The sequence below is a fragment of the Hyperoodon ampullatus genome (assembly GCF_949752795.1).
Source record: "Hyperoodon ampullatus genome assembly, chromosome: 8".
Lineage (NCBI taxonomy): Eukaryota > Metazoa > Chordata > Mammalia > Artiodactyla > Ziphiidae > Hyperoodon > Hyperoodon ampullatus.
This window is the reverse complement of record NC_136921.1, coordinates 14,309,567-14,335,989: the sequence shown is the minus strand read 5'-3', so window position 1 is coordinate 14,335,989 and position 26,423 is coordinate 14,309,567. Positions and strand designations below refer to the sequence as shown.

The 26,423-nt window shown below is 37.8% G+C and overlaps 1 protein-coding gene across 1 annotated transcript; it reads right to left on the bottom strand.

The window, feature by feature from the left end:
* Positions 1-203: 203 nt before the first annotated feature.
* On the bottom strand, positions 204-14,416 carry CCDC195 (coiled-coil domain containing 195; the record flags this gene model as incomplete). The annotated part of the gene is made up of 3 exons (XM_079710518.1): positions 204-327; positions 9,093-9,339; positions 14,155-14,416. 3 exons carry the CDS (start codon positions 14,414-14,416, stop codon positions 204-206), a joined length of 633 nt encoding a protein of 210 aa, XP_079566644.1.
* Positions 14,417-26,423: the final 12,007 nt, after the last annotated feature.

The following is a 26,423-nucleotide window of genomic DNA, read 5'->3' as shown; positions in this document are numbered from 1 at the left end:
CCATCAACAACAACATAAAGTAATGGCTTCCATTTCTTGGCCAAGTTCACTGACAACACTATTGACCCAACACCAAATATTTGTATATCTTACTGAGCACCTTGCCAGAGGTCTTTGCAGGGGAGGACATTGACCCAGCCAGGCCTCGGTGTTCCCACATGTTGGAAATCAACTGTTTCTTAAATTTCACCACCTTATGTATACTATTCTGTAATGGTACTTAGCTGGTTTGTGGTCTTATTTGGAGAGTATTTCAAAGAACTTGAGTTTTTGGAATATGAAGACATGTTCATGGGTAACAGGAAACTGACTGTCTTTATCTTGTCCCTAAAGAACGCAGAATAGGGAAAGAGAAGTAAAACATTTTAGTGAGCCTTTATGCAAAAACACTTACTATTTCTACAAAACATTTACTATTTTTGCAAGTCACCAAATATTGCTTAAAGTGTTAAAGGTTCACCTTAAGTATATCATACTTTTTTTAGTTTAGTTGTTCAATAATAATGCATGAAAAAATATTGGAATTGGCCTTTTGATTAAACCCAGTGAATAGCGCTGATAAAACAAAAATTTAAAAATTTTGAGGCAAGGTCTGTACGTCTGAGGATTATTAGCTTGGAGTTTAAAGTTGGAGGATATCATGTTCTCTCAGGCAAACGGTCCTGCACATCAAAACTCTTCAGTTGAAATGAAGCAGAAATTTGAGGGAATTATTTTATATTCCCAATCAATCTGCAGTATGGAGTTTGAATTAATGGAATATCCATTACACCTGAACAATAAGGGGAGAGAGAAGTGACAGCAGTGACCCAGTGTTATCTGAGAGATTAAATCTTTTCATTTTGCCCACTTCTCCTTTCCCCTTGAACAGTGTTATATATAATTTTGACATCAACCAGGATAAAGTTCTCCCAGGAATAAGTCTAAAGAACAGTGTTTAAAATTATTGCCTTTTCTCTAGTTTTGATCTCTCTCTCTCTTTAATTAGATAAGATCATAATTTCACTGAATGGCATTTAGTGGCCTGTATCTAGGGGAACACATCTGCTCCCTCCCTTGGGAGGAAGGCCAGTAGCTCTATATGGGATCAATAAAATAATAACTGCTCTGCCAACTTAGCAAGGATTCACTTGACTATCCCATTTATTCTTCACAAAAACTATGAGGTAACTGTTATTATGATTATCTTTTTACAAAAGAATTAACTACAGCACAGCTCAGACTAATAACTTCTCCAAGACCATGCTGTGTGCAAATGATGGAGTTGGGACTTTAGCTATCTTATTCCGGAGGCTGTCTTCTTAACCACTTTGCTTAGGAAAAGAAGACAATGTATTTATTTTAATGTGTCTGCTTTACCCTATCAGTAAAATATCATTTCTAAGTTTAGTTGTCCATATGGACCCTTTTCCCTAATCTTTTCAACAGCCTGAGGTTATTTTTTCTTTTTTTCTTGAAGGCAGGAGGAAAAGATTGGGTTTCTATGTCAAAATTAGGGAAAAAATTAAAATCCAGTCTCTAGTTTCTGGAGATCATTGGTTCTTAGAAATATTGACATTGGCATTATTCCGTAAAATACTTTCTTGGTACAATAATAGAAAAGTTCATGAGCAAATTAGGTACAATGCTTCACTGATTTGAAAGCTAGTTCAAACAAATTGGTTCTTGATAAATCTTTGTAAGAGTCTTTGAAAGCTATTAGAAAGGAAATGAATTTACCCCAAAATTAGAGGAATAATGTAATGAGTTGTTACTTTACTAGTTAATCCCTGAGAAAGTAAAAGACAAAATAAAAAAGTACTACAAAAAAAAGAGCTTAATTCCTATTCAATAATTCTCTGTATCTACTGGGTTTTATGCCAACCCAGAACCCAGCTGTTGATTTTAAGCCGTTACTGACTTTCTTGCTTTAACACAATTCTACAATTGGCTCAATCTTTCAAATTAAAGTAGATTCCAAATTAGAAATGGATTGTGTTCTAATAGTTTATTCATTGGCAGCTTGGAAGTTGGAAAACATTTTGCTTCAGAAAAATAATACATTATAAACATTGGCTAGGTCCCCAAACTACCATAGAAAATAATATAAATTGAAATGGGAAAATTAATACTGCTATATTTCCCAGTTTAGCACTGTAGGTCTGTAAGCCTGTAATGGTATAAGTACAAATACTAAAGCATTATAATACAGGCACTGTACAATTATAAACTATGTAAACACAAGCCTGGAAAGATATCCATTAAAATCTCAGTGGTGGTTTTTCAGGTAGTGGGATTATGGAAGATTTTCCTTTTTATACTTTTTACTTTGCATATCACATTAATATTTTATAATTAGCAATTTAAAAATAATGAACATTTAGTGCTTTTATATAACTGTATATTATATATACATAATTTTATTTAGACAAAGGGTATATCTCTGCCTTTCTTCCCTCCTCCCTCTCTGAAAACTCATGACCATTGGAACACAATGGTTGGATGTACACTTCCTGTTTCCATATCCCACATCTGCTCTGTTAACAAATCTTGTTGGCTCCATCTTCAAATGTTTAGAAACCACATCCAGCTATTGCCGTTGGCCAGGAAATAATCATTTCTTGTCTAAATTATTTTTTTAGCCTTAAACATGGTCCCCTTGCTTTCTATATTGTTTTTCTATAGTCTTTTCAAAACAGAGCTCGCTCTCTCTCTCTCTCTCTCTCTCTCTCTCTCTCTCTCTATATATATATATATATATATATATATATAAATGAAAAGAGTATATTATGCATCCTAATTCACTTAGAGAAAATCCAGAATCATTGGAAAGGAGTGAAAGACCACCCTTAGCTCTCTGCCTTCTCTCTCTGTCTCGTTTCTTTCCTTCACTGCACTCAGTACCAGCCACCTTGCCCTTCTTCAAACACCAGTCATGGGCCCACCCAGGCCTCTGGCATTTGCTGTTCTCAATGCCTGGAGAGTGCCCCTGCCTACCCACTCCAATCCCCTGCTCATATCCCCAGAACTCTCTCTCTCCCTTCTTTATTCAAATAGTGAGGTATCTTCTGGCTACGATATAAAAAATTTCAACAATGCTTGCTCTTCCAGCCCTTCATTTTTCCTTTGATTGGTTTACTTTTCTCACCATCTAACATAATATACACTTCCTGTATTTTCATGTTTATTGATCATTATGTTACAAAGGAAAAAGCTGCACATTGGCAGAGATTTTTGACAATTTTTTTCCTGCTGTATCTTCAGTGCCTAGAATCCAGCACATAGTACACCCTTAAGATGTATTTGCTGAATGAATGAATGTGGGTAATGAAAGCATAAAAAACAGACTGAAAAGATAGAAAAAAAACTCCTGGTTAACACTTGCCCCTCAGGAGTACAGGGGAAGAGAGATATAGGGCTTTTCTCTTTATTAGTAACGTTTTTTCTTTTATATATAAAAATATCTGGATAAAATATGATAAAACTCTTGCAGATGAATACACTGATATTTGTAATATTAGTTTCTGAATGTTTATGTATTTTGAAAATTTTCATAAAGACATATTTTACTAGTTTTCCAATAATTAATGGTAAGGCACATATTCCCAGCATTCCATGGAAGGGCTTTTATGATGGATCCTGCTAACTTCTCCATCCTCACTGATTTCCTTACTTTTAGTTTTCTCTGTAGTCATGATTTCTTCTATCTTCTTGTCTTTTTTGCTCTACTGGGATGACCTTTCCATTTTTCTTTGCCTGTCCTTCCTGACCCAGGTTCCTCTCTCTGCTCCTATAATAGAATTGTCTACAAATGAAGCACAGTGTTCATCCTGCCTTGTAAAATTCAAATAAAACTGGCTCAACCTTTGTATCCCACATCCAGTGGGAAGTCCAGTGCTCTTTCCAATATTTATGAGAATTCTTGCAGGCCTATTAATTATGGTTACCCTTTGATTTGATTTCCTGCCACTGATGAATTAGATAACTCATTCTCTCAACAACTATATTTGTTCCATTTTCTCTTCCCCAGATAAATTAATCATGAAACCAGGTCCCTATTTCTTGATTTTCCTCCTTCTCCTCAGAGGAGACAAATGTGTATACACTTTTTTTTTTTAACATCTTTATGGAGTATAAGTGCTTTACAATAGTGTGTTAGTTTCCACTGTATAACAAAGTGAATCAGCTATACATATACATATATCTCCATATCTCCTCCCTCTTGCGTCTCCCTCCCACCCTCCCTATCCCACACCTCTAGGTGGACACAAAGCACTGAACTGATCTCCCTGTGCTATGCAGCTGCTTCCCACTAGCTATATTTCTTTTTTTTTAAACTTTATATTGGAGTATAGCCAATTAACAATGTTGTGATAGTTTCAGGTGCACAACAAAGCAACTCTAGCTATCTATTTTACATTTGATAGTGTATATATGTCCATTCCACTGTTTCACTTCGTCCCAGCTTATCCTTCCCCTCCTCAGTGTCCTCAAGTCTATTTGCTACATCTGAGTCATTACTCCATTCTTGCCCCTAAGTTCTTCAGAACTTTTTTTTTTTTTTTTAGATTCCATATATATGTGTTAGCATACGGTATTTGTTTTTCTCTTTCTGACTTACTTTATTCTGTATGACAGTCTCTAGGTCCATCCACCTTACTACAATTAACTCAATTTCATTTCTTTTTATGGTGGAATAATATTCCATTGTATATATGTGCCACATCTTCTTTATCCATTCATCTGTTGATGGACACTTAGGTTGCTTCCATGTCCTGGCTATTGTAAATAAAGCTGCAATAAACATTGTGGTACATGATTCTTTTTGAATTATGGTTTTCTCAGGGTATATGCCCAGTAGTGAGATTGCTGGGTCATATGATAGTTCTATTTTTAGTTTTATAAGGAAACTCCATACTGTTCTCCGTAGCGGCTGTATCAGTTTACATTCCCACCAACAGTGCAAGAGAGTTCCCTTTTCTCCACACCCTCTCCAGCATTTATTGTTTGTAGATTTTTTGGTGGTGGCCATTCTGAATGGTGTGAGGTGATACCTCATTGTAGTTTTGATTTGCATTTCTCTAATAATTAGTGATGTTGAGCATCCTTTCATGTGTTTGTTGGCAATCTGTATATCTTCTTTGGAGAAATGTCTATTTAGGTCTTCTGCCCATTTTTGGATTAGGTTGTTTGTTTTTTTTTTGATATTGAGCTGCAAGAGCCGCTTGTAAATTTTGGAGATTAATCCTTTGTCAGTTGCTTCGTTTGCAAATATTTTCTCCCATTCTGAGAGTTGTCTTTTCATCTTGTTTATGGTTTCCTTTGCTGTGCAGAAGCTTTTCAGTTTCATTAGGTCCCATTTGTTTATTTTTGTTTTTATTTCTATTTCTCTAGGAAGTGGGTCAAAAAGGATATTGCTGTGATTTATATCATGGAGTGTTCTGCCTATGTTTCCCTCTAAAGTTTTATAGTTTCTGGCCTTACATTTAGGTCTTTAATCTATTTTGAATTTATTTTTGTGTATGGTATTAGGGAGTGTTCTAATTTCATTCTTTTACATGTAACTGTCCAGTTTTCTCAGTACCACTTATTGAAGAGGCTGTCTTTTCTCCATTGAATGTTCTTGCCTCCTTTATCAAAAATAAGGTGACCATATGTGTGTGGGTTTATCTCTGGGTTTTCTATCCTGTTCCATTGATCTATATTTCTATTTTTGTGCCAGTACCATACTGTCTTGATTACTGTAGTTTTGTAGTATAGTCTGAAGTCCAGGGGCCTGATTCCTCCAGCTCCGTTTTTCTTTCTCAAGATTGCTTTGGCTATTTGGGGTCTTTTGTGTTTCCATACAAATTGTGAAACTTTTTGTTCTACTTCTGTGAAAAATGCCATTGGCAGTTTGATAAGAATTGCATTGAATATGTAGATTGCTTTGTGTAATATAGTCATTTTAACAATGTTGATTCTTCCAATCCAAGAACATGGTATATCTCTCCATCTGTTTGTATCATCTTTAATTTCTTTCATCAGTGTCTTATAGTTTTCTAGTACAGGTCTTTTGTCTCCTTAGGTAGGTTTATTCCTAGATATTTTATTCTTTTTGTTGCAATGGTAAATGGGAGTGTTTCCTTAATTTCTCTTTCAGATTTTTCACCATTAGTGTATAGGAATGCAAGAGATTTCTGTGCATTAATTTTGTATCCTCATACTTTACCAAATTCATTGATTAGCTCTAGTAGTTTTCTGGTAGCATCTTTAGGATTATCTATGTACAGTATCTTGTCATCTGCAAACAGTGACAGCTTTACTTCTTCTTTTCCGATTTGGATTCCTTTTATTTCTTTTTCTTCTCTGATGGTTGTGGCTAAAACTTTCCAAACTATGTTGAATAGTAGTGGTGAGAGTGGGCAACCTTGTCTTGATTCTGATCTTAGTGGAAATGGTTTCAGTTTTTCAGCATTGAGAATGATGTTGGCTGTGGTTTGTCATATATGGTCTTTATTATGTTGAGGAAAGTTCCCTCTATGCCTACTTTCTGGAGGGTTTTTATCATAAATGGGTGTTGAATTTTTTTGAAAGCTTTCTCTGCATCTATTGAGATGATCATATGGTTTTTCTCCTTCAATTTGTTAATATGGTGTTATCACATTGATTGATTTGCATATATTGAAGAATCCTTGCATTCCTGGGATAAACTCTGGTTGATCATGGTGTATGAGCCTTTTGATTTGCTGTTTCATTCTGTTTGCTAGTATTTTGTTGAGGATTTTTGCATCTATGTTCATCAGTGATATTGGCCTCTATTTTTCTTTCTTTGTGGCATCTTTGTCTGGTTTTGGTATCAGGGTGTTCGTGGCCTCATAAAATGAGTTTGGGAGTGTTCCTCCCTCTGCTATATTTTTGAAGAGTTTGAGAAGGATAGGTGTTAGCTCTTCTCTAAATGTATGATAGAATTCGCCTGTGAAGCCATCTGGTCCTGGGCTTTTGTTTGTTGGAAAATTTTTAATCACAGTTTCAATTTCAGTGCTTGTGATTGGTCTGTTTATATTTTCTATTTCTTCCTGGAAGGTTGTGCATTTCTAAGAATTTGTCCATTTCTTCCAGGTTGTCCATTTTATTGGCATAGAGGTGCTTGTAGTAATCTCTCATGATCCTTTGTATTTCTGCAGTGTCAGTTGTGACTTCTCCTTTTTCATTTCTAATTCTATTGATTTGAGTGATCTCCCTAGTTTTCTTGATGAGTCTGGCTAATGGTTTATCAAATTTGTTTATCTTCTCAAAGAATCAGCTTTTAGGTTTATTGATCTTTGTTATTGTTTCCTTCATTTGTTTTTCATTTATTTCTGCTCTGATCTTTATGATTTCTTTCCTTCTGCTAATTTTGTGTGTTTTTTTGTTCTTCTTTCTCTAATTGCTGTAGCTGTAAAGTTAGGTTGTTTATTTGAGATGTTTCTTGTTTCTTGAGGTAGGATTGTATTGCTATAAACTTCCATCTTAGAACTGGTTTTTTTTTTTTTTTTTTTTTTTTTTTTTACTGTACGTGGGCCTCCCAGTGTTGTGGCCTCTCCCGTTGTGGAGCACAGGCTCCAGATGCACAGGCTCAGTGGCCATGGCTCACGGACCCAGTCGCTCCATGGCACGTGGGATCTTCCTGGACTGGGGCATGAACCCGTGTCCCCTGCATCAGCAGGTGGACTGTCAACCACTGTGCCACCAGGGAAGCCCTTAGAACTGCTTTTGCTGCATCCCATAGGTTTTGGGTCGTCATGTTTTCATTGTCATTTGTTTCTAGGTATTTTTTATTTCCTCTTTGATTTCTTCAGTGATCTCTTGGTTATTAAGTAGTGTATTGTTTAGCCTCCATGTGTTTGTAATTTTTACATATTTTTTCCTGTAATTGATACCTAGTCTCATAGCATTGTGGTCAGTAAAGATATGTGATCTGATTTCAATTTTGTTAAATTTAACAAGGCTTGATTTTTGACCCAAGATATGATCTATTCTGTAGAATGTTTCATGAGCACTTTAAAAGAAAGTGTTCTGTTGTTTTTGGATGGAATGTCCTATAAATATCAATTAAGTCCATCTTGTTTAATGTATCATTTAAAGGTTGTGTTTCCTTGTGGATTTTCATTTTTGATGATCTGTCCATTGGTGAAAGTGGGGCGTTAAAATCCTCTACTATGATTGTGTTACTGTCAATTTTCCCTTTTATGTCTGTTCGCATTTGCCTTATATATAGATTTGCTCCTATGTTGGGTGCATAACGTAAAAGCTTTTCCACAGCAAAGGAAAACATAAACAAGATGTGTATATACTTTTGATAGTCAGGGCGTAACTGGTTATTGGGAGGTAGAAATGCAGATTGTGGGGGAGGGGAAGTGATGCTCTAACACAGTAGTGCTTGACAGTGACAATCTTGTTCTGAAAGAGCCCTTGGCTTTACCCACTACAAGGGCCACTAGCCAACTATCCTCTTAAAGATTCCCAGCCTACTTCTCAAAGATTTTCACAGTCCCTCCCATTTGTAGCCTGCTCATAACTCCTTAAATACCAATTCATATTTTGCAGGACAGATCAGTTTCCTCTTTGTCTCTTGGCCTGTTTGGCTTATGCCTAAAGAGTCCTGTCTTATACTCACATAAGCCCATGAAGGCACCTTCCTCCACAAGAACAGTTCTTTCTCAGAGAGGAATTCTCTGTTTAGCTCCTAATGTAACTGTGCCTTCTCCCTGAGACGCTCTTTATTGCAGTGTTCAGTTTACTTGTGTGTCTTTGTCACTAAATGAAAGTTTTGAACATAATGTTTTGCTTTTGCAGGATCTTGGATCCCCAGCGACCAGCTCAGGGTATGATAATTAATGCTTGATTAGTAAGTGAAGCCTGATGGTTCTCCACTTATTACAGGCATCTATTAGTGGGTACCATTTGATCTCACATAAATTTGTTTCTTTTGGTTCTCAAAACAGACATAAGTATGATGGAAGTTATCTTGGCCTAATAGCCTACTTGGTTTTATTACTTCCAATAGATAAGACCTGGCTTATCCAGGAGAATGTCTCAGTAACCATCACAGCATTCAACTATAAACTATCTTGAGGCAGATTGTACATTACCTGCAACCAAAACCATGCTTGGGAAAGGCTCTTTGGCTGGAACCATTGCTGGTAAAAGAATCTGGGGCAAACATCTTTTCTTCGTTGTCTTGCTTCTTAATTGAAGAACATGCCAGTGATTTGACTGTTCCTTGAGCTTCTAGAATTCCACTATTTGGATGTTTTTCCCCAGCTTTCCAAGGATCTTTTGCAGCTAACAAATGAGTTGGTGAGGAAATGGAATAGCGTCTAACAATCATAACATTGCCTGTACAGGAGACACAAAATTCAAGTTTAAAAATTCTACTTTTAATGACCTCCACAAATGGAAGATTGTGTTGGTAGTAGATACTTCATTGAAACTAACTAACCAAAGCTGTTGTTTTTAGATTAATTTTTTCTGCATAAAAGACATTCATTCATTGATTAATTTGGAAATTATTGAGTGCCAACCATGAGCCAGGTGTTTTTTTAAGAGATGGGGAGTAGGAGTGAACAACACAGAATTCTTGCCTGCATAAAATTCTCATGTGGCTGACAGATGATAAACAAACAATATATGATAAAATTCAGATAGTGGTAGGTTCTAGGAAGACAAATCAAGCTAATGAGGGCTAGGGGATAGAGGCAGATGAGGGAGGGGGTCTGGAGGCTATTTAAATAGTGTGGTCAGGGAAGACCTTCCTGAGAACATAGAATATGGACAGAGAGCTGGACATATAGAGATAATAAAACACGATTTTAAAATGCAAAGAACATGAATTTCTAGACATGCAGTTCTGGAAGTTCTCCTCATTCTAGAAGAACGTGCTCATCCACAGTTCCTCATCACTTGAATAGCCACAAATAATTGAACTGGCTGCTCCCAACTGTCCTGAAATGTGTGTGTTGGCTTTAGTAAGGACAGTTGTTATGAGGATGACTGTCGAATGAGAGATGAAAGCAAAGCAGACACATGGAAAGAAGTAAAGATGCCTTGGGACTTCCCTGGTAGTCCAGTGGTTAAGACTCCACCCTTCCACTGCAGGGGGCATGGGTTCCATTCCTAGTCGAGGAATTAAGATCCTTCATGCAGCAAGGCACAGCCAAAAAATTAAAAAAAAAAAAAAAGAAGAAGTAGTAAAGATGTCTTCTGTGGGAAACAGGAGTTCTCCTGAGAGAGATGGAGAGATTTATGGCTTTAGTTTCTGAGGGCTTCCAACCCAATTTCTGTCCATAAGTCTGCTAATAAACTCTTTTCTTGAGGTAAATCCTATCTCCATTCCTTGTAATGAAAGCACCTTGAATAAAAGAGCTTTATTTTAGGGAGTCTTGGTTTGTCTGCGTCTCTCTTCTAACACTGTGCTAACTGACCTGGGGCCTGTCATTCAACCTCTACTTAGACATCTAGCTATTACCCCTGGGGTTAATGACACTGACCTCAAGGGTTGGTTTCCATTTTCTGGAGCACTTAATGAATGTTTTTTGAATCTTTATTCTTTCTCATCATAGCTTTGTCACTAACAAGCATGAAAGTATAAGCAAGTGCAGCATCGTGTTTAGGTTTTCAGAGAGCTGGAAGCACAATTTTCTCTTTTTTAAATTTGTGGCCCATGTCTGCAGAACACAGACAGCAAATTATATAGCCATTACAGAAAGTGGAGGCTGCCCTGGCTTTTCATAGCTTGGAAGAGCAGGAGGTCATATTTTAAGCAAGAGTTTGTGGGAGAGTTTAAGTTCAAATCTATCTGAAGTAATTAACTGCAAATACTATTCATAAATTATCTTTGAACACTTCCTTTGGCCATGATATATCACTTTTATAATTATCTAAAAACAGGTTTATGACTATTGACAAACATAAAAGTTTCTGTTTAAGAGGATTATAAAACAATATCTTGGGGGCTTCCCTGGTGGCGCAGTGGTTGAGAGTCCGCCTGCCAGTGCGCGGGACACGGGTTTGTGCCCCGGTCCGGGAAGATCCCACATGCCGTGGAGCAGCTGGGCCCGTGAGCCATGGCCGCTGAGCCTGCACGTCCGGAGCCTGTGCTCCGCAACAGTGAGAGGCCCGTGTACTGAAAACAAAAAAACAAAAAAACAAAAAACAAAAAACAAAACCCCAAAACAAAAAAACAATATCTTTATACCAAATGGTAGGAAAGTACAAGAGAGGAAATTATATTTATAATAGCAAAGTTTATTGTTTGGGGCCTATACTCCAGCTTGACAGATCAGCATATAGGCTTTTGGTTTATGTCCCTGGATCACAAGTAATATGTATCCTTTAGTTTCTTATCAATAAAAGGGAAAGAATATTCCACAGAGCATCACAGGGTCATTAGCACCAATTCAAAGATTGCTTTCAAATGCACTTTATTTGCCAGCAAAAGGTATGAGCAGATTGAAGGGAATGCTGGAGTTTCCCTGTAAAGAATTGCTTCTTGCATTTTCTTTGTAGCAGATTATCTCTTCCCTAAAAGAGCCTAGGTGAGATTGCAAAGGGCAGGCGGGGTGAGGGCAACATCCCTGGAATGGACAGGTTGGATTTCATACCTACCAAATGCTGGCACACTCTTACATATGTTTCCAGGAGAATTTAGTCTCAAGTGATTGCTTCCAGACCCACCTTAATGGTTCCTTCTTAAAGTGAGACGCACTTCTGATTTCATATCGTTCCTTCTCAAAGAATAGGTTTATATTAGTTTGTTTTCAAGAGGATCAGACAAGCTGCTTAATCTCTCTGGGTCTTGTAGCCTCAACGGTAAAAAAAGGGGGATGAGCTCTAAATCTCCTCCCTAGCAGCACATTTCTATCATTCAGTTGCAAGTAAGAATTTTGATTGATATCAGCAATATCTTACTGACTGCTAATAAAAAACTTAAACTCAAGTCAAATAATATTTTTCCGACCTATCCAATGATATGACGACAACTGCTACCAAGTAACTCATGCTGAGTCTTACCTGTGCTACCTCATTTAATCATCTCAGCAGCCCTATGAAATAGATTCTATCACTTTCTCCATTTTATAGATGAGGAGAGTGATCATAAAACATGTCACATTCATAGAATCATAGAATTTTACATTTGGAATAGGCCTTGGAAGGCATCTAACCCATTCATTTTTACCTGATAAAGCTAAGATCAGGAATTTTATGTGAGCTACCAGCACTGACCATCTATTACAAAACTGGGACTACCACCCAGGTGTCTTCATGCTCAGGCCAATGTTCCTTCTACTTATATCACTTTCATAATAGAACATCACATGTAAGACACACATAAATATCACTTAAATTAACTCAACCGGGCTTCTAAGCACAAATTTAAATCGTATTTCCTTCTTTGCTTTATTGGTGCAACTGGCAAGACTTCCCCAAATGTCACCAAATGTTTTTCACTAGTCCTTTTCCAACTTAATGCTTATATTCTTATTGGAGGTCACCATTCAGTTGCTGAAAATGTATATTATCAGTTGTGTATTTAGCTCTTAATAATATTCAAACCTCCTTTAAATTTGAAGACATTCAGGCCCTGAATTCAGGGTTTAAAGGGTAATACTCTTTGTTCTTTAACCAGTTTAATGCTTGTTTTAGAATAGCACTAGGTATACTGAGGCCCAAATTACCTTTGCATTAGGAAAAGCGTCATGAAAAATAGATTTGAAGGAGTTGTTTACCTTTGGAGTAAGGCAGTTGTTTTCAGTTGGGAGAAATGTTGTCTTCCAGGTGACATTTGGAATGTCTGCAGACATTTTTGATGGTCATGACTGAAGGGGGAGAGGCAGGTACTACTAGTGTTTAGAAGCCAGGAAAAACTGCTAAACAACCTACAATGTCCAAGACAAACTGCTATAATACAGAGGTATTCAGTCCAAATGTCAAGAATTCAGAGGTGGAGGAAGCCTGGGGAAGGATATACTACACATGTCCATATCTTTTTTTTTTCACCAGGAGAAAGTCTAACTTCCTTATAGTTTACTCTTTCAGTTTTACTAAATAACCAACAGACAGAATAACTCAGATCCAGAGTTGTTCTTGACAACAAGGGAAAAGACCGTGATTGGAATCTGTTCCCAGCTTTGAAATACAGGAATCCATACTAGAAAGAGACCTCTTTAACAGAAAAAATCAGCTGGAAATAGAACATGTCCAATTGCCAAGCTGTTCAGCACCTCTAATTGGCATTGCCTGAATCTTTTGACAGAGGATATTAAGCGCTTTGAGTATTGAATTATGTATATCAATTTTATTTGAATATATTTTATGTAGGTAAGCACTCATTTAAATGTAGAATGTATTTTTTCACTCTCCTGATTTCTGACTTAATGTATAGTCCTCACAGTCAAAATTCTTTCCCATAAAGGGTGAGAGATTTGATTCTTTTAGAATATATCATTGTCTTTTATTCTTGAATTCTTCAACCTGTATAGTAATTTGAATTATGTGCAACATATGTTCATAAAGGACAGTAAAAATTTTGTAAAATACGGATAAGAAATAATACCTACCATTTGTTGTGTGTTTGCCAGGTGCTATACTAAGCACTTAGTTTATCATTAAAGTCAATCCTCATAACCATGTGAGGTAGGTACTATAACACTTCCAAATGAACAAAATGAGGGTTAAAGATTTCTCAGAGCCAGCTCTAAATCAAGTGGCTAACTGATGTCAGATCACTGACAACCGTTATTTGTCTGATTCTAATATCCATATACTTAACTCTTATGCACTACTGTTCTAGGTTAATAAGTGAGCACACCATTTGACACGTACCCATTTGGTGTTCCGTTATGTAGCATTTAAATGCTTGAAGTCAAGAAAGGAAAAAAAGCATTACTTTTAATATGACTGATTTCCACAAATCTGTCATCCTTATCTTTCCAGGACTATCTGGAGATAGTTTCAATGTTAAAATATGTTTCTTGAAGATGCTAAAGAAATTTTTTCCCTAGGGATTCAAAGCTAATCTACCAGGAGAAAAAAGATGGAACTCACCACTGTAATACCAAATTACACAGTTATGTGAGAGGCACAATAAACCTATTATTCAGGAGATATTTGCAAAGGTGGGCACAGCCCAGAAGAGCTATGGACGTACAGTACCTTGGTGTTCCCTCACAGCTGGGGCCGTACCAGTGGAAACACCACCATGAAGGGCTGCTGGAGATTGTCCAGGCACTTCTGCAAATTTACCGAGGTCTGAGACTTCCTCCTCCTTCTCATCTCCTGATTTTCCCCCTGAGCCTGGGGTTCTCTGACTAGTTGAAGTCAGTTTCATCCGGAGGGCTTGATTCTCTTTCTCCAGCTTATTGATCTCTGCCCGCATTTCCTGGATAACCCTTATGAGCTGGATATTTGCTTCCATTGCCTCTTTTCAGGTCCCTCTGGTTTGTTCCTTTAGGGAGACAGATCATTTGCTCATGAACCAAATGCACAATCTACTCAGTGGAACAAGTTGCTCCCGCCCATAAACCTTCCTGGACAATAGGTGTCATTCTCCTCTATGCCATCTTTCAGCATCTGGGGAGTTAGGCTGTCTACGGAGGTAAAGGATCTCCATGACTTATTCATTCTGGGTTTTGTTTTTCAGAACAGAGCTTTTCTTTGTATCTTTCATTTCATATCAATCCACAGTTCTAGAATATTGCTTTGTGTCTGCAGAGGACACTCCAGAAATTTCCAGTGAGGACCAGAGTTTTTTGCTTCTGTCATGAACTCACCATCCTACCAGCCACTCAAGTTTTTTCTCTGTTGCTATTTCTGGGATCAGACGTTTCATAGAATCACCAACTGGCATGAGCACATCAAAACTGGCACATAAGAATTATTGTCTTCTCTGTAAAATATATCATAGTTCTGTACTTTTTGGGTAAATTATTAATTTTGACACCTCTTGATTAAGGGTAACTAGCAGAGGAAGTCATATGAATTGCAGTGAGATTATTTAAATGAGATGTTGATAATTATACCTAAATCCCTTAAGGTAATTTCAAGGACCATATAACTACTTCTCAGTAGGTTTCTATCGTATAAGCATTTTTGCTGTTATTTGGTTTCAGAGTGTTTGCTTGGGCAAATACTGCCCAGAGCTCTTTTGGGAATGTAAGAAGATACAGGTTAAACATTAATCTTGCATGAGAAGAACATGCAACAGTTAACAGCTTTCATTACCTATTTCCTGAGGAGGTTTCTTTGTTGGGAATGAAAAGTACGAATCTTAGATAACATATTCTCTATAACCACTTGGAAATTCAATTAATGTTTAAACATGAATGGCTTTTTGCAATAGGGTAGAAATGATCAGATAATTTTTCATGGTGATAGTTTTCCCTGCACATTTGTTCCCTTATGTTTTTATGTATACTGATGTGGGTTTTTTTGCTTATCCTAATAAATAGAATAGGCAGGTTGATTGATCCAAGGCCGCAGGTGAGAGAGATTGGAGAAAGTATTACTCCTTTTTTATTCATACTGAATTATTATATGTATTTAAATTTTATGAAGTGTTTACTAAAAAGTCAGTCTAAAAAAACAATGTGGCTGTTTTGATATACTACTTCTATTTGTATTTAAATGAATTTCAGTAAACTTTTGTGTGCCGAACTGGCTAGAGGCTATGGAAGTGGCTGTGGAAATATGGAATATGGAGTAAGATGAATCTTAAAGGTCATGCAGTCCAACCACCTACCAGAAATTCAAATCTGTTCCACAACATCTCTGTAATGGATTATTGACCCTATATTTAAGTATTTCCCCTGTAGGAAAGTCCTCTTCCTACAAAGGTATACTACTTACTTTTTAATTAAAATTATTTACTTGACCAAAAGTTGGCCTCCATGTAGATTGTTCCTAGTTCTTCTCTTTAGAGAGGTTATGTGACAAGCCTAATCCTTGTTTTAATGAAAATTCTTATTCCATCATGTTCTAATGAGTCTATATTCACCAGAAGGAACATCCTAATTCTTTCAACTGTTTATCAGCTAATGTGGGTTCATGGACCTTGGCCACTCTCTTTTGAACATGTTTCCATTTGTAGAAAGGTCTCTTGAACTAGGATGTCCAGGTTTAAATGCATTCTCCTGAAGGCATCTGACTAGCCTGGAGTATACTGGCATAGCTTCTGTAAAGTCTTCTGTAGAAAATATTCCATAAAATTGGGCAGTAAAGACCATTCTTGAAATTGTATTCACTGCAACAAAGCAGGAATTGTATAATTGTTGAAACTGACAAAATAGTTATTATTTATAGACAATTTGATTGATATCTAGAAAGTCCAAGGAATTGAATAAAAAAATTTATTTTGTAATCTACTCCTATGTTACAAAATAAATATTTAAAAATCAGTAGTTTTCTAAAGTACTATTAATAACTATATAGAATAAAATAATTGAAAAGTATTCCACTAACAATAGGCTCCCCACCTATAAAATCACTCAGGAATTGTCTTTAAAAAGTTTGTAGAAGAAAATCTAGTACTTTACTGAGATAGAAAATGGAGAATATGCTCTTGGTGAGAGGACTGTATATTTTAAGGAAATCGTAATTGAATTTCTAATTTATAGGTTTAGTGGAAGCACAAATTCTTTTTTTAAAAAAGAAATTGATGAAATCATTCTAAAGATCGCCTGGAGACAATAGGCTTGAATTATGTGAAAATGAAGCGTATTTGTTGGGTCTTTGCCTTATTAAATTATTCAATAGAGTATGAAGCTATAAAGATGAAAACAGCAAATACTGGTGAATTTGCAGGTAGGACAAAGTTACAGATAATTCCTAGAAGAAATAGAAATGGCCAAAAAATGTGAAAGAATCTCAACATCACTAGTAATTTTGCAAATTAAAACAATGAAATACCTTTTTTGGAAGGACCTAACAAGCTAGCACAGATTTTGAAAAATGAATAAAATGAATGCAAATACTACTAATAAATGGCATGTCTTTTTGATAAGCAGTTTTACAATAAGTATCAAGGATATTTAAAAAAATTCTTCACTGTAGATCTTTAAATTCTACCTTCTAGACTCTACCTAAGAAAGTAATTATATTTAAAGATTTTTATAAAAGGATGCTCATTGTGCATTACTTTAATAGCAAAACATTGGAAATAACCTAAGTGTACAAAAGAGGAGAATAAATATATAAAATATGATAGAGCCTTAAAACATAATAGTATTCTGAAACTGAAAATGTTGAGTGAAAAAGTAGTATATATTATAGAGTAAAATCAAAACCATGTAAAAAGCATTAGAAAGAAATGCACTGAAAGGAAAACAATTCCTATCTCTTTGTGGTAAGATTTTGGATGATTTTTATTTACCCTTATATGCTATATGAATTTTTAAAAATCCTATAGTTACATGAAAGATATCCATAATGAAAAACTTAGGTAATAAAAAATGTGAAAGAAATTTATTTAAATGATCTGACATTACGTTTTCTTGGGACTTTGTTGATGTTTGATTAAGTCAAATGGCAATTAAGTCAAATGACTAGTGAGAACTGGAATTTTTTTCTTACCAAATTAGCTTTAGTCTTTAATAGTTGTCATAGCAGTTTTAAAATTGGATATATGAGTGAAAGTTGTTCAGAATTAGTAAATTTTTATATAAATGCTAGGATTGATGGTTTTATAATTACTCATGATTCATTTCTAAGGGTGTGGATGGATGTCTTGTGTAATGGGACAGGCTGGGCTCAGAGAGTTCTGCTTTAGGAACTCACTTGTATAGTGGGGTAGATGGGGTATTGGGTCCTGTAAGAAGGGCGGAGAAGTGGTGAGTGGGGTTGAAGGAAAATTCCAACAGCATGCTCTGGGAAGTCCAAATGGCAAGAGGAAAAAAGTGTCTGAAGACCACGGCAGTAACTGACAGGTAATAATCCAATCAAGAAACTTGCTTGGGGATCCAGGCTGAAGGATGGCATAGCAGGGCGTTGTTGGCATGTAGAAGAGCTACAGCCACTGCCACTGTGACTCCTTGATGGCACTTTAGGCCTTTTTCTTGAACTACCAAAATCAGGACTGTAAGCCCTTTTTCTAGAGCAGGGACCCTCAGACCCCTCAGCATCACCTGGGAGTGCTTGCTTAAAATGCAGGTCTATAGGCCCAACCCTAGACCCGTTGGGACTCTCTTGTGGTAGATTTGGTAAATCACATTGTAAGAAGCTCCCTAGATTATTCTTATGCATACTAAAGTTTTACGACAATTGTTCTAGAACAGTAGCAGAAATTTAAAAAACCAATAGAAATAAAATGGAAGCCGCATACACCATTACAAATTTTCTAGTAGCCACATTAAAAAAGTAAAGAAAACAAATTAATTTTCATGTTTTCTTTAACACAGTAGCCCCAGGATATTATCATTTCAACATGCAAATAAATATAAAAATTACAACTGAGATATTTTACATAGTTTTTCTCACACTGTCTTTAAAATTCAGTGTGCATTTTACACTGAGAGCCTGTCACAATTCAGACACTAATTTTTTATTGGAAATACCTGATCTGTATTCAGATTTCATCAAGCTGACAGTTGAAAAGGTCGATTTGCATGCCCAGGTGGTTCCAAACAAACATACTGAGACACACTTGGGTATCAGTCAGTCATCTGTAGAGCAGGCTCCAGTGATCCTCCAGCTCAATGGGAGTAGAAGGCAAGTCCCCACATGGGTCACCCATGAGGTCTGATGTGACCCTGTCTTTGGCTCCACTCTGATTTCATCTGCTACCACTCCCTTGCTCCACCACTCTGCCCTGCCCCAATCACACTGGCCTTTTTGGTTCCATAAACACTCCAGGCACATTCTTGCCTTACGACCCTGGTCCCAGCTGTCCCTGTGATTGAAAGGGCTTCCCCTTAGATATCCACACAGCTAATTCCCTCATCTTGTACACCAGCTAGTAAACCACATGCCTCCAGCCTCCAGCATGAGTTGACACTGTGGGAATGGAGTCAATCTTTGGCTTTTCCCACATTTGTGGGCAAAGGTTTAAAAAAGGAGATGAACTGCATTAGCACATCTGCTTTCCAGAGAACGGAGAGTTGGCACCAAGTGCCTTCCTTCCATCCTCCTCGAATAGATGATGACACATCATGTCCTTTTTCTGGACATAAAATTGTGCCTTGTTAGAATATGGTGTGTAGGGTTGACATGTGGCTTCTTTATCTGTCAGAAACTTCAGTTTAATTCAGTGACAGAGGATGGGCAAGGTCAGATTAGAACTCAGGGATTTTGACTGCATTATCATCACTCGACCATGTGTGGAGGTACCCAAATGCCTTACCCTCTAAGACATAGTAGAAAAATGTCACTTACATGAAATCTTATGTCTCGCCTTTCAAGCAGGCATAAACTCTGCTGTTATAAATTATTTAAGCAGCTGCTCAGAAATTCTACTTTTGCAGCATTTGCTGAGAATTCACTTTGACCTTGAACTTGATATGTAGCTATTGTCAGAGTGATTTCCCAGGTGACCGGAAGCATCTGGTGCTGCCATGAGCCCAGACTCAGGACTGGATTTGACAGTCTGCCTTCTCGTCATCTTTTTGACATCTGAGTACCACACAGTGGCAGAGCAGTCATGTGGAAAGGAAGGAGGAGATGAGAAGTTTTTGACGGGCACAGTGTCCGTGAAATACTGATAAGCTTATGAGAGGGATGTTTAAGAATGCCCTGGGTCAACTCAATGCCCTGGGAAGTGATGAGCCACCTCCCTGTTCAGCCAGATGTGAGATGAGCTTGGCTTAGCCAGCTTTGTGTGCATGAAGATATTTTCATGGAGACAGATATGAGAAAGAACATCCGTCATCTGACAGACTGCCACTGGCCTGTGGTGAGTTTCCAATGAGAATAAGAATTTCAAGGCTTCCCTGAAACTGGCATATGTGCAAGAAATTTGAACTGATATAATGGACAGGGTAGAGATCCTGGGTCCTAAGGACCTAACTCCTACTCTGCCACTATCTCATTATTAAATCTTATAAAATAAAGGCAGGTAAAATAAATGAATGATATGAGTTGAACAACTAGTCAGCTCCAGCCATCAATTGCCATGAAGAAATGCACCTCTACTCCTTCTAGTTCTTTAGAATTTCCAAAAGAAGTTGGAATCCAGATATCATGAGAGATCTTTACACTTTTAAAGATGGGCAGCTAATCCAACCTTTCAAATATATTGTACAGACCCAACAAAACATGTTCGAGGGAATGGATACATTCTCTTGGTTTCCAATGTGTGTGGCTTCCAGGAGACAGAGTCCTTCTTCCCGTGAGAAAATAAGGACCAGAAAAGTAATATAGCTTTCCAAGATCAACTTGCTCTAGTCAACATTACTGAGGGCCAAGTTTAAGCCTCCAGCAGGATATCCTGTAAGGATCTAGCTTTATGTACTTTCAGCTGCAAGAACAAGTTGTTCCTCTTTTCTGAGCCTATATCTTTATCTGTAAAGGGAACATAAGGTCAGTTATCTCCATGGGTCATTGTGAAGATTGAATGAATTTATAATGATAAATACTCAAGTGCTTTGAAGTTAGTAAGTTTTCAATACATGTTAGTTGAGTAACATCAGGTTTTAAAATTAAAGATTGCTGGTTGAATATTCTATCCGCTATCTAGCATTAGACAAGTAGGGAGGGGGCTTCATAGGGGAGGAGAGAGGGAGGATGGAGAGGCATATGACTGCAGGAGAATGAAACTATCTGCGGGGTTTGAGTCTAACCTTGCCCTGGGTACCTGTATATCTGCAGACAGTTCCTCTCTGCTGAGCCCCAGTATTTTTAGGTTCATTAAAATCCCTTTTGGAATTTATGGATCAATTGGGAACAGTTAGCATCTTTACTATATTGAGTCTTTATTATGCCATTTATTCTGATCTACTTCTAAGTACTTCAAGAATGTTTTGTAGTTATGTCCATGAAAGTCTTCCACTTATTTTATTACATTATTGTTTCACTATCATTTAGCTCTAAATATTTTGTAATTCCTATTGTTATCACCTCATTCATTTATTCAATGAATAGTTATTTACTTCTTACCACGTGCCAAGCCCCGTTCAAAGCACTGGACAATAGCTAGTGAATAAAAGAGATAGAAATCCTTACCTTTATGGAATGTATATTCTAGTTGGGAAGACAGCAAAGAAACACAATATGTAAGCGAAATGTAAAGCATGTGAGAAGAGATAAGGGCTTTGGAGAAAAATAAAGGGGCACAGAATGCCACGTGAGGGCAGTGAGAGTTCAGTTTAAATTCATTTAAAAACAGAGCAGGTAGGAAAGAAGTCACTGTAAAGGTGACCCGAGGAAAAGGAGGGAGAAAACCTTTGGGAAAAGTTTCAGTCATGTGAATGGAAAGAACAAAGGCGCTGATGGAACTGTATTCTTGTTATGTTTGAGGGCATCATGTGATTTGGATGGTATGCGAAATAGATGCAACATAAAGAGTCAGGAAGGTAGCGGGGAGCTAGATCATGAGGGCTCTGTAGGCTACTGGGTGGACTTTGGCTTATATTTCCAAATAATAAACTTTTAAGATCCATTCACATTGATTGTTATTGTTTATATATTTGGGTTTGTTTCTATTTTTATTCTCTATTTGCAATTCTTTTTTCTTAGCTGCTACTTTCCCCTCTACCACTGTCATCAGATTGTTTAATAAACTTGCCTTAAGGTAACACAGATGCTGAAGAGCACGGCCTCTGAAAGCACACTCCCTGGGTTTGAGTTCTGGCTCTACCACTCCCTAGCAATGTGACCTTGGGTCAGTTACCTAACTTCTCTGTGCCCTAGACTCAGATCTGTTGGAAATTCAGCTGTCAGCTGTTCTCTCATAGTGTGGTTGTGAGGATAGCTTCAAGCACTTCGAACAGTGGCAGCATATAGGAAATACTCAAAATGTGTTTGTTACTCTTTTTGCTAGTTTGGAATCAAGCTTTTGACTGTATTTCTATTCTTCTAACATTTAGCATTAATTTTTCAACATATTTTTTAACAACGTGAAAAGTTATGTAATATTTTTCTCCCCCTCTTGACCACTACAAAAACTGAAAGTCTTTAACTTTAACATTTCTTATTTGTTATAGTTATTTTGAATTTGGTTTGAAAAAACATTCTTTGTTTTTTGCAATCATAAGATTATTAAATTTAACAATATGCTTTAACTTTTTCTGTAATTAACCTGTCTTTTTATGGGGGGGTTAATCTTCTTTCTTACTTGCATTTTTTAAACCAATTCTTTTTTTTTTTTTTTTTTTTTTTGCAGTACGTGGGCCTCTCACTGCTGTGGCATCTCCCGTTGCGGAGCACAGGCTCCGGACACGCAGGCTCAGCGGCCATGGCTCACGGGCCCAGCCACTCCGCGGAATGTGGGATCCTCCCGGACTGGGGCACGAACCCGTGTCCCCTGCATCGGCAGGTGGACTCTCAACAACTGCGCCACCAGAGAAGCTGTAAACCAATTCTTTTAATGCAGGTCTATGAATATATAAACTATGTTTGTTTAAATGTCAATAGATATGCTTTTATTTTATCCTCACTTGTGAATGAGGGTTTAGCTGGGTACAAAATTCTATAATATGTATAAGTCTTCTTGAAAATTCCCAGCCATAATTGTATGTCACTGAATTTTTTTTTCAAAACACCACCTATCAACTACAAGATCATGGAACAGTTCTGAACGCTACAGCAGAGAGATGCAGGTGTAATGATTTCAACACCCTGGATATTTTCTTTCTTCTATTTGCTTCCATTTTCTCTCTATGTAGGTTGTTGTAAAGGGAACCAGACAGTGTAAACATCATGGCTTGAATAACAACCATCAGCTATGAAGAAGTGTGGCCAGTATTTGTTCTCTGTTTTGATTCAACTTTTATGTCTCCAGTAAAATTGTCCCTATGAAGCATTTGTATGGACTCTCTGAATAAAGAGAAATTCATTTGTTCAGCAAAAAGTTAGCATTTTGAATACTTAGTTTGGTTGCCTTTTGGCCTCTATTGCTAATAAGTATGCTGTAAATTTAATTCTCATTTCTCTACAAGTAATTTTTCTATTTCCTCTGGTAATTTTTAGATGGTCTTTATAATCTTTGATTTTTGTATATTTCATTAGGATATGGATTTATCACTATTTACCCTGCTCATTATTCATAGTGAAGCTATGATCTGTTCACAAACCTGTTGTGAAGATTGGATAAAATGGCCTGGGCCCTGATTACCACTTCACTTTCATCTTCATGTCACTTTTTCCTCACTCACCATGTTTTCCCCATACAGACTGTTCTCAGATGTATGAAGGTCCTTCTCATCTCAGGGTCTTTACACATCTTGCTGCTTTTGGCCTGAAAACTCCATCCACATCTTCATCTGCAAATTCCTACCTATCTTCCTGGTACCAGGTTAAGTACCGTTCCCCAGAGATGCCTCTTCCCATCCTCCTGCCCAGCTTAGGAGACCACAGCACGTTCCCTCATAAAACGCCGTACGTTTCCTTTGGAACGCTTATCAAAATGGTGATAAAAATTATTTCTTCTATCTGCCTCTCCCCTTCTATTTTAAGCTCCATGAAGGCAGGGGCTGGGCTTGTCTCATTCATCATTGCATTCCCAGTATTTGGCTGTGCCAGTCCTGACTTTTCAAGAAGTAAACGCCAAGGCAGGATGAGATGTATGACAGATTTATTAGGGGAAATTCTTGTGAAGAATAAAGGGGAGAGGGGTGCAGAAATCTGCAGGGGAATTCAAGGAGAGAGGAAAGGAAGTGTGGGCTAGGAAGAGCATTAGACTGAAGCACAATTTTGAGAAAATTTTGGTCAGGCCAATGGAAGTCCCAGGCAAAAGTTTCTCCTTAGAGAAATTCTGTGTTGAGCAGAAGAATCCAGCACAAATTACCCTGCCGGGCTCAGCACAGATTGGGGCTACCCAGGGAAGCAGGGCTTGGGCAGGTTTGCTGCAGCACCTCCAAGGGTGTGGAGGCTCAGCTGGGCAGCAGGATGACAATGCCTCCCACAATAGGTTCTCATACGGGAGGTCTGTGCGTATCCTTCCGTGGCCACCAGGCCAATGAGGTACTTGGAGTGAATTGAATGGTGGCCCCCAAAGCTACATCTGTATCTCAATTCCTGGACCCTGTAAATGTGTCGTTATTTGGAAAAAGGGTTCTTGCTCATATAATTAAATTAGGAATCTTGAGATGAGATTAGTAGATGCATGAGGCTAGTGGCTGCTGTACTGGACGGTGGACAGTGCAGATATAACTTATCCATCATCCTGGAAGGGTCTTTGAACAATGCTGTTCTAGAGTAGTTTATTTATGTTAGGCAATATGGTATGTGTGTACGTGTGTGTGTGTGTGTGTGTGTGTGTGTGTGTGTACGTACTCACAGACAGATCAATAAAACCATATGGAAAGACTGCTTGAAAAATGCAACATGATCTCTCTTAGCAACAGCCCTCAGTGCTGGTCAGGCTGGCCTCTACAGCAGGCAGTTCTTTTTTCCTGACCTGTACAACTTTCTTCCTCTCCTTCCCCCGTCCTTTCTCAGCTTAGGCTGTATGTGTGTGTTTGCATGCTTGTGTTTTTAAACTCCCTCTCCTCTCTAAAAATTATTGTCACAAAGAGCCACTGTGACTAATGGAGACCATCTCATTTGATCTCCTAGGTGGGTCGGGCTGGAAAAAACCTGAAAATAATCTGTGAGCATCGATAATCTTCCTTATGATCATGTGATGATGATCTCAGGATCATCCACCCTTATGTTCAGCTCTGTGAAGATTACAGAGTCAGCGGAATGCTATGTCTTTCCAGGAGGCCATTCCCATAAGTTCTATTCTTAAGATGAAAACCGTTCTAGAAATAGCAAAAAAGTGTGACCTGTTTAGCCACTCTTCTGCTTTATGAAGGTAATTTGCCAGAAATAAGTCTGTTTTTTTAATGTTTCTCCTATTTTGTAGATGAAGAGAAATCTGTGGTTTTGCTGAACTTTGTTTGCCATGAATTATTAACGAAATGGGACTTAAAAAATGTCCAGTTTCACTTAAAGTCTTTCGTAGCACGATGCCTGTACTTTGGCCTCATTAATTCTAATAGCATTAAACAGACTACAATGTCTGCATCAGGGCCCCTTACTTTGGAAAAGATGATTCTTCTTCCCCCAAGAGGTTCCATTCCATTGACTCATGTTGCACAGTATTACAAAGTTTTTCTCCAGGACCGGCTTCTGCCATTAGAAGCACTGGAAGGTAGTGTCACCTGGACAGTTTACTTCTGCTACCAGTTCCTGGAGGAGATTGCTTCCCTAGCCTTTGTGATGCCAATCTTTTGCTTATTAGCACTTTCTTTAATGAAGGATGGAAGCAGTATCAGTTATCTATAAATGTGCAGATGTGGGAAGGTTAAAACAAGGAGAATTGATTGAAACAGATTCCTAGAGGCACTCCTCACTTCACAGACCCAGCTGATTAACTCAGGTGCTAATATAAAACTGGAGAGTTATTATCTGGAGAGGATGAACCAAAGGGGCTCTGAACTGGGCACACCAAGTTGAGAGTATGAATGCCACCCTGAAAACAGAGGATTAAATGAGCATCTACTCACAGAATGGTGATGACACCAGAACTTTCTTTTTTTTTGAAAAACAGGTTTATAACCTTTAGCTAAATTTTCTCTGGTTTCTGGGACACTGACCAGCCCAACCAGAAAGATCTATAGATATTGTCAGTTGATGGTTCCTCTAAATAGAAAGGCAATTTCTCTCTCTTTTAGTCTCTGTCTCTGTCTCTCTCTCTCTCTCTCTCTCTCTCACACACACACACACACACACACACACTGAGTTTAATGCCAGCTTGTGTAGTACCCCACTTTGAATATGAATGGATAGTAAATAGTTAACAATCAAGAAAATTATCTACCTTGAAAGACAAAGGCCACAACAAGCAAATAGAATAAAAGTGCTCATAGGAAACAGAGGCAACACAGGGAGAAGAAGAAAATTTAGGTAAATAACTATAATTAATATTCCTGGAAAAGTATGTGAAGAATAGTATTCATGACACAAAAAGAGAATGTATATAAAAAGAGAACATTTAGAACAATAAAGAACCTTTGAGAGAAAGGAATTACAGACTTCCGGGTAAGATGGCGGAAGAGTAAGACGCGGAGATCACCTTCCTCCCCACGGATACACCAGAAATACAGCTACACGTGGAACAACTCCTACAGAACACCTACTGAATGCTGGCAGAAAACCCCAGACCTCCCAAAAGGCAAGAAACTCCCCACATACCTGGGTAGGGCAAAGCGGAGAGATTCCCGCACAGAGGATAGGTGCCGAGCGGCACTCACCAGCCCGAGAGGCTTGTCTGCTCGCCCGCCGGGGCGGGC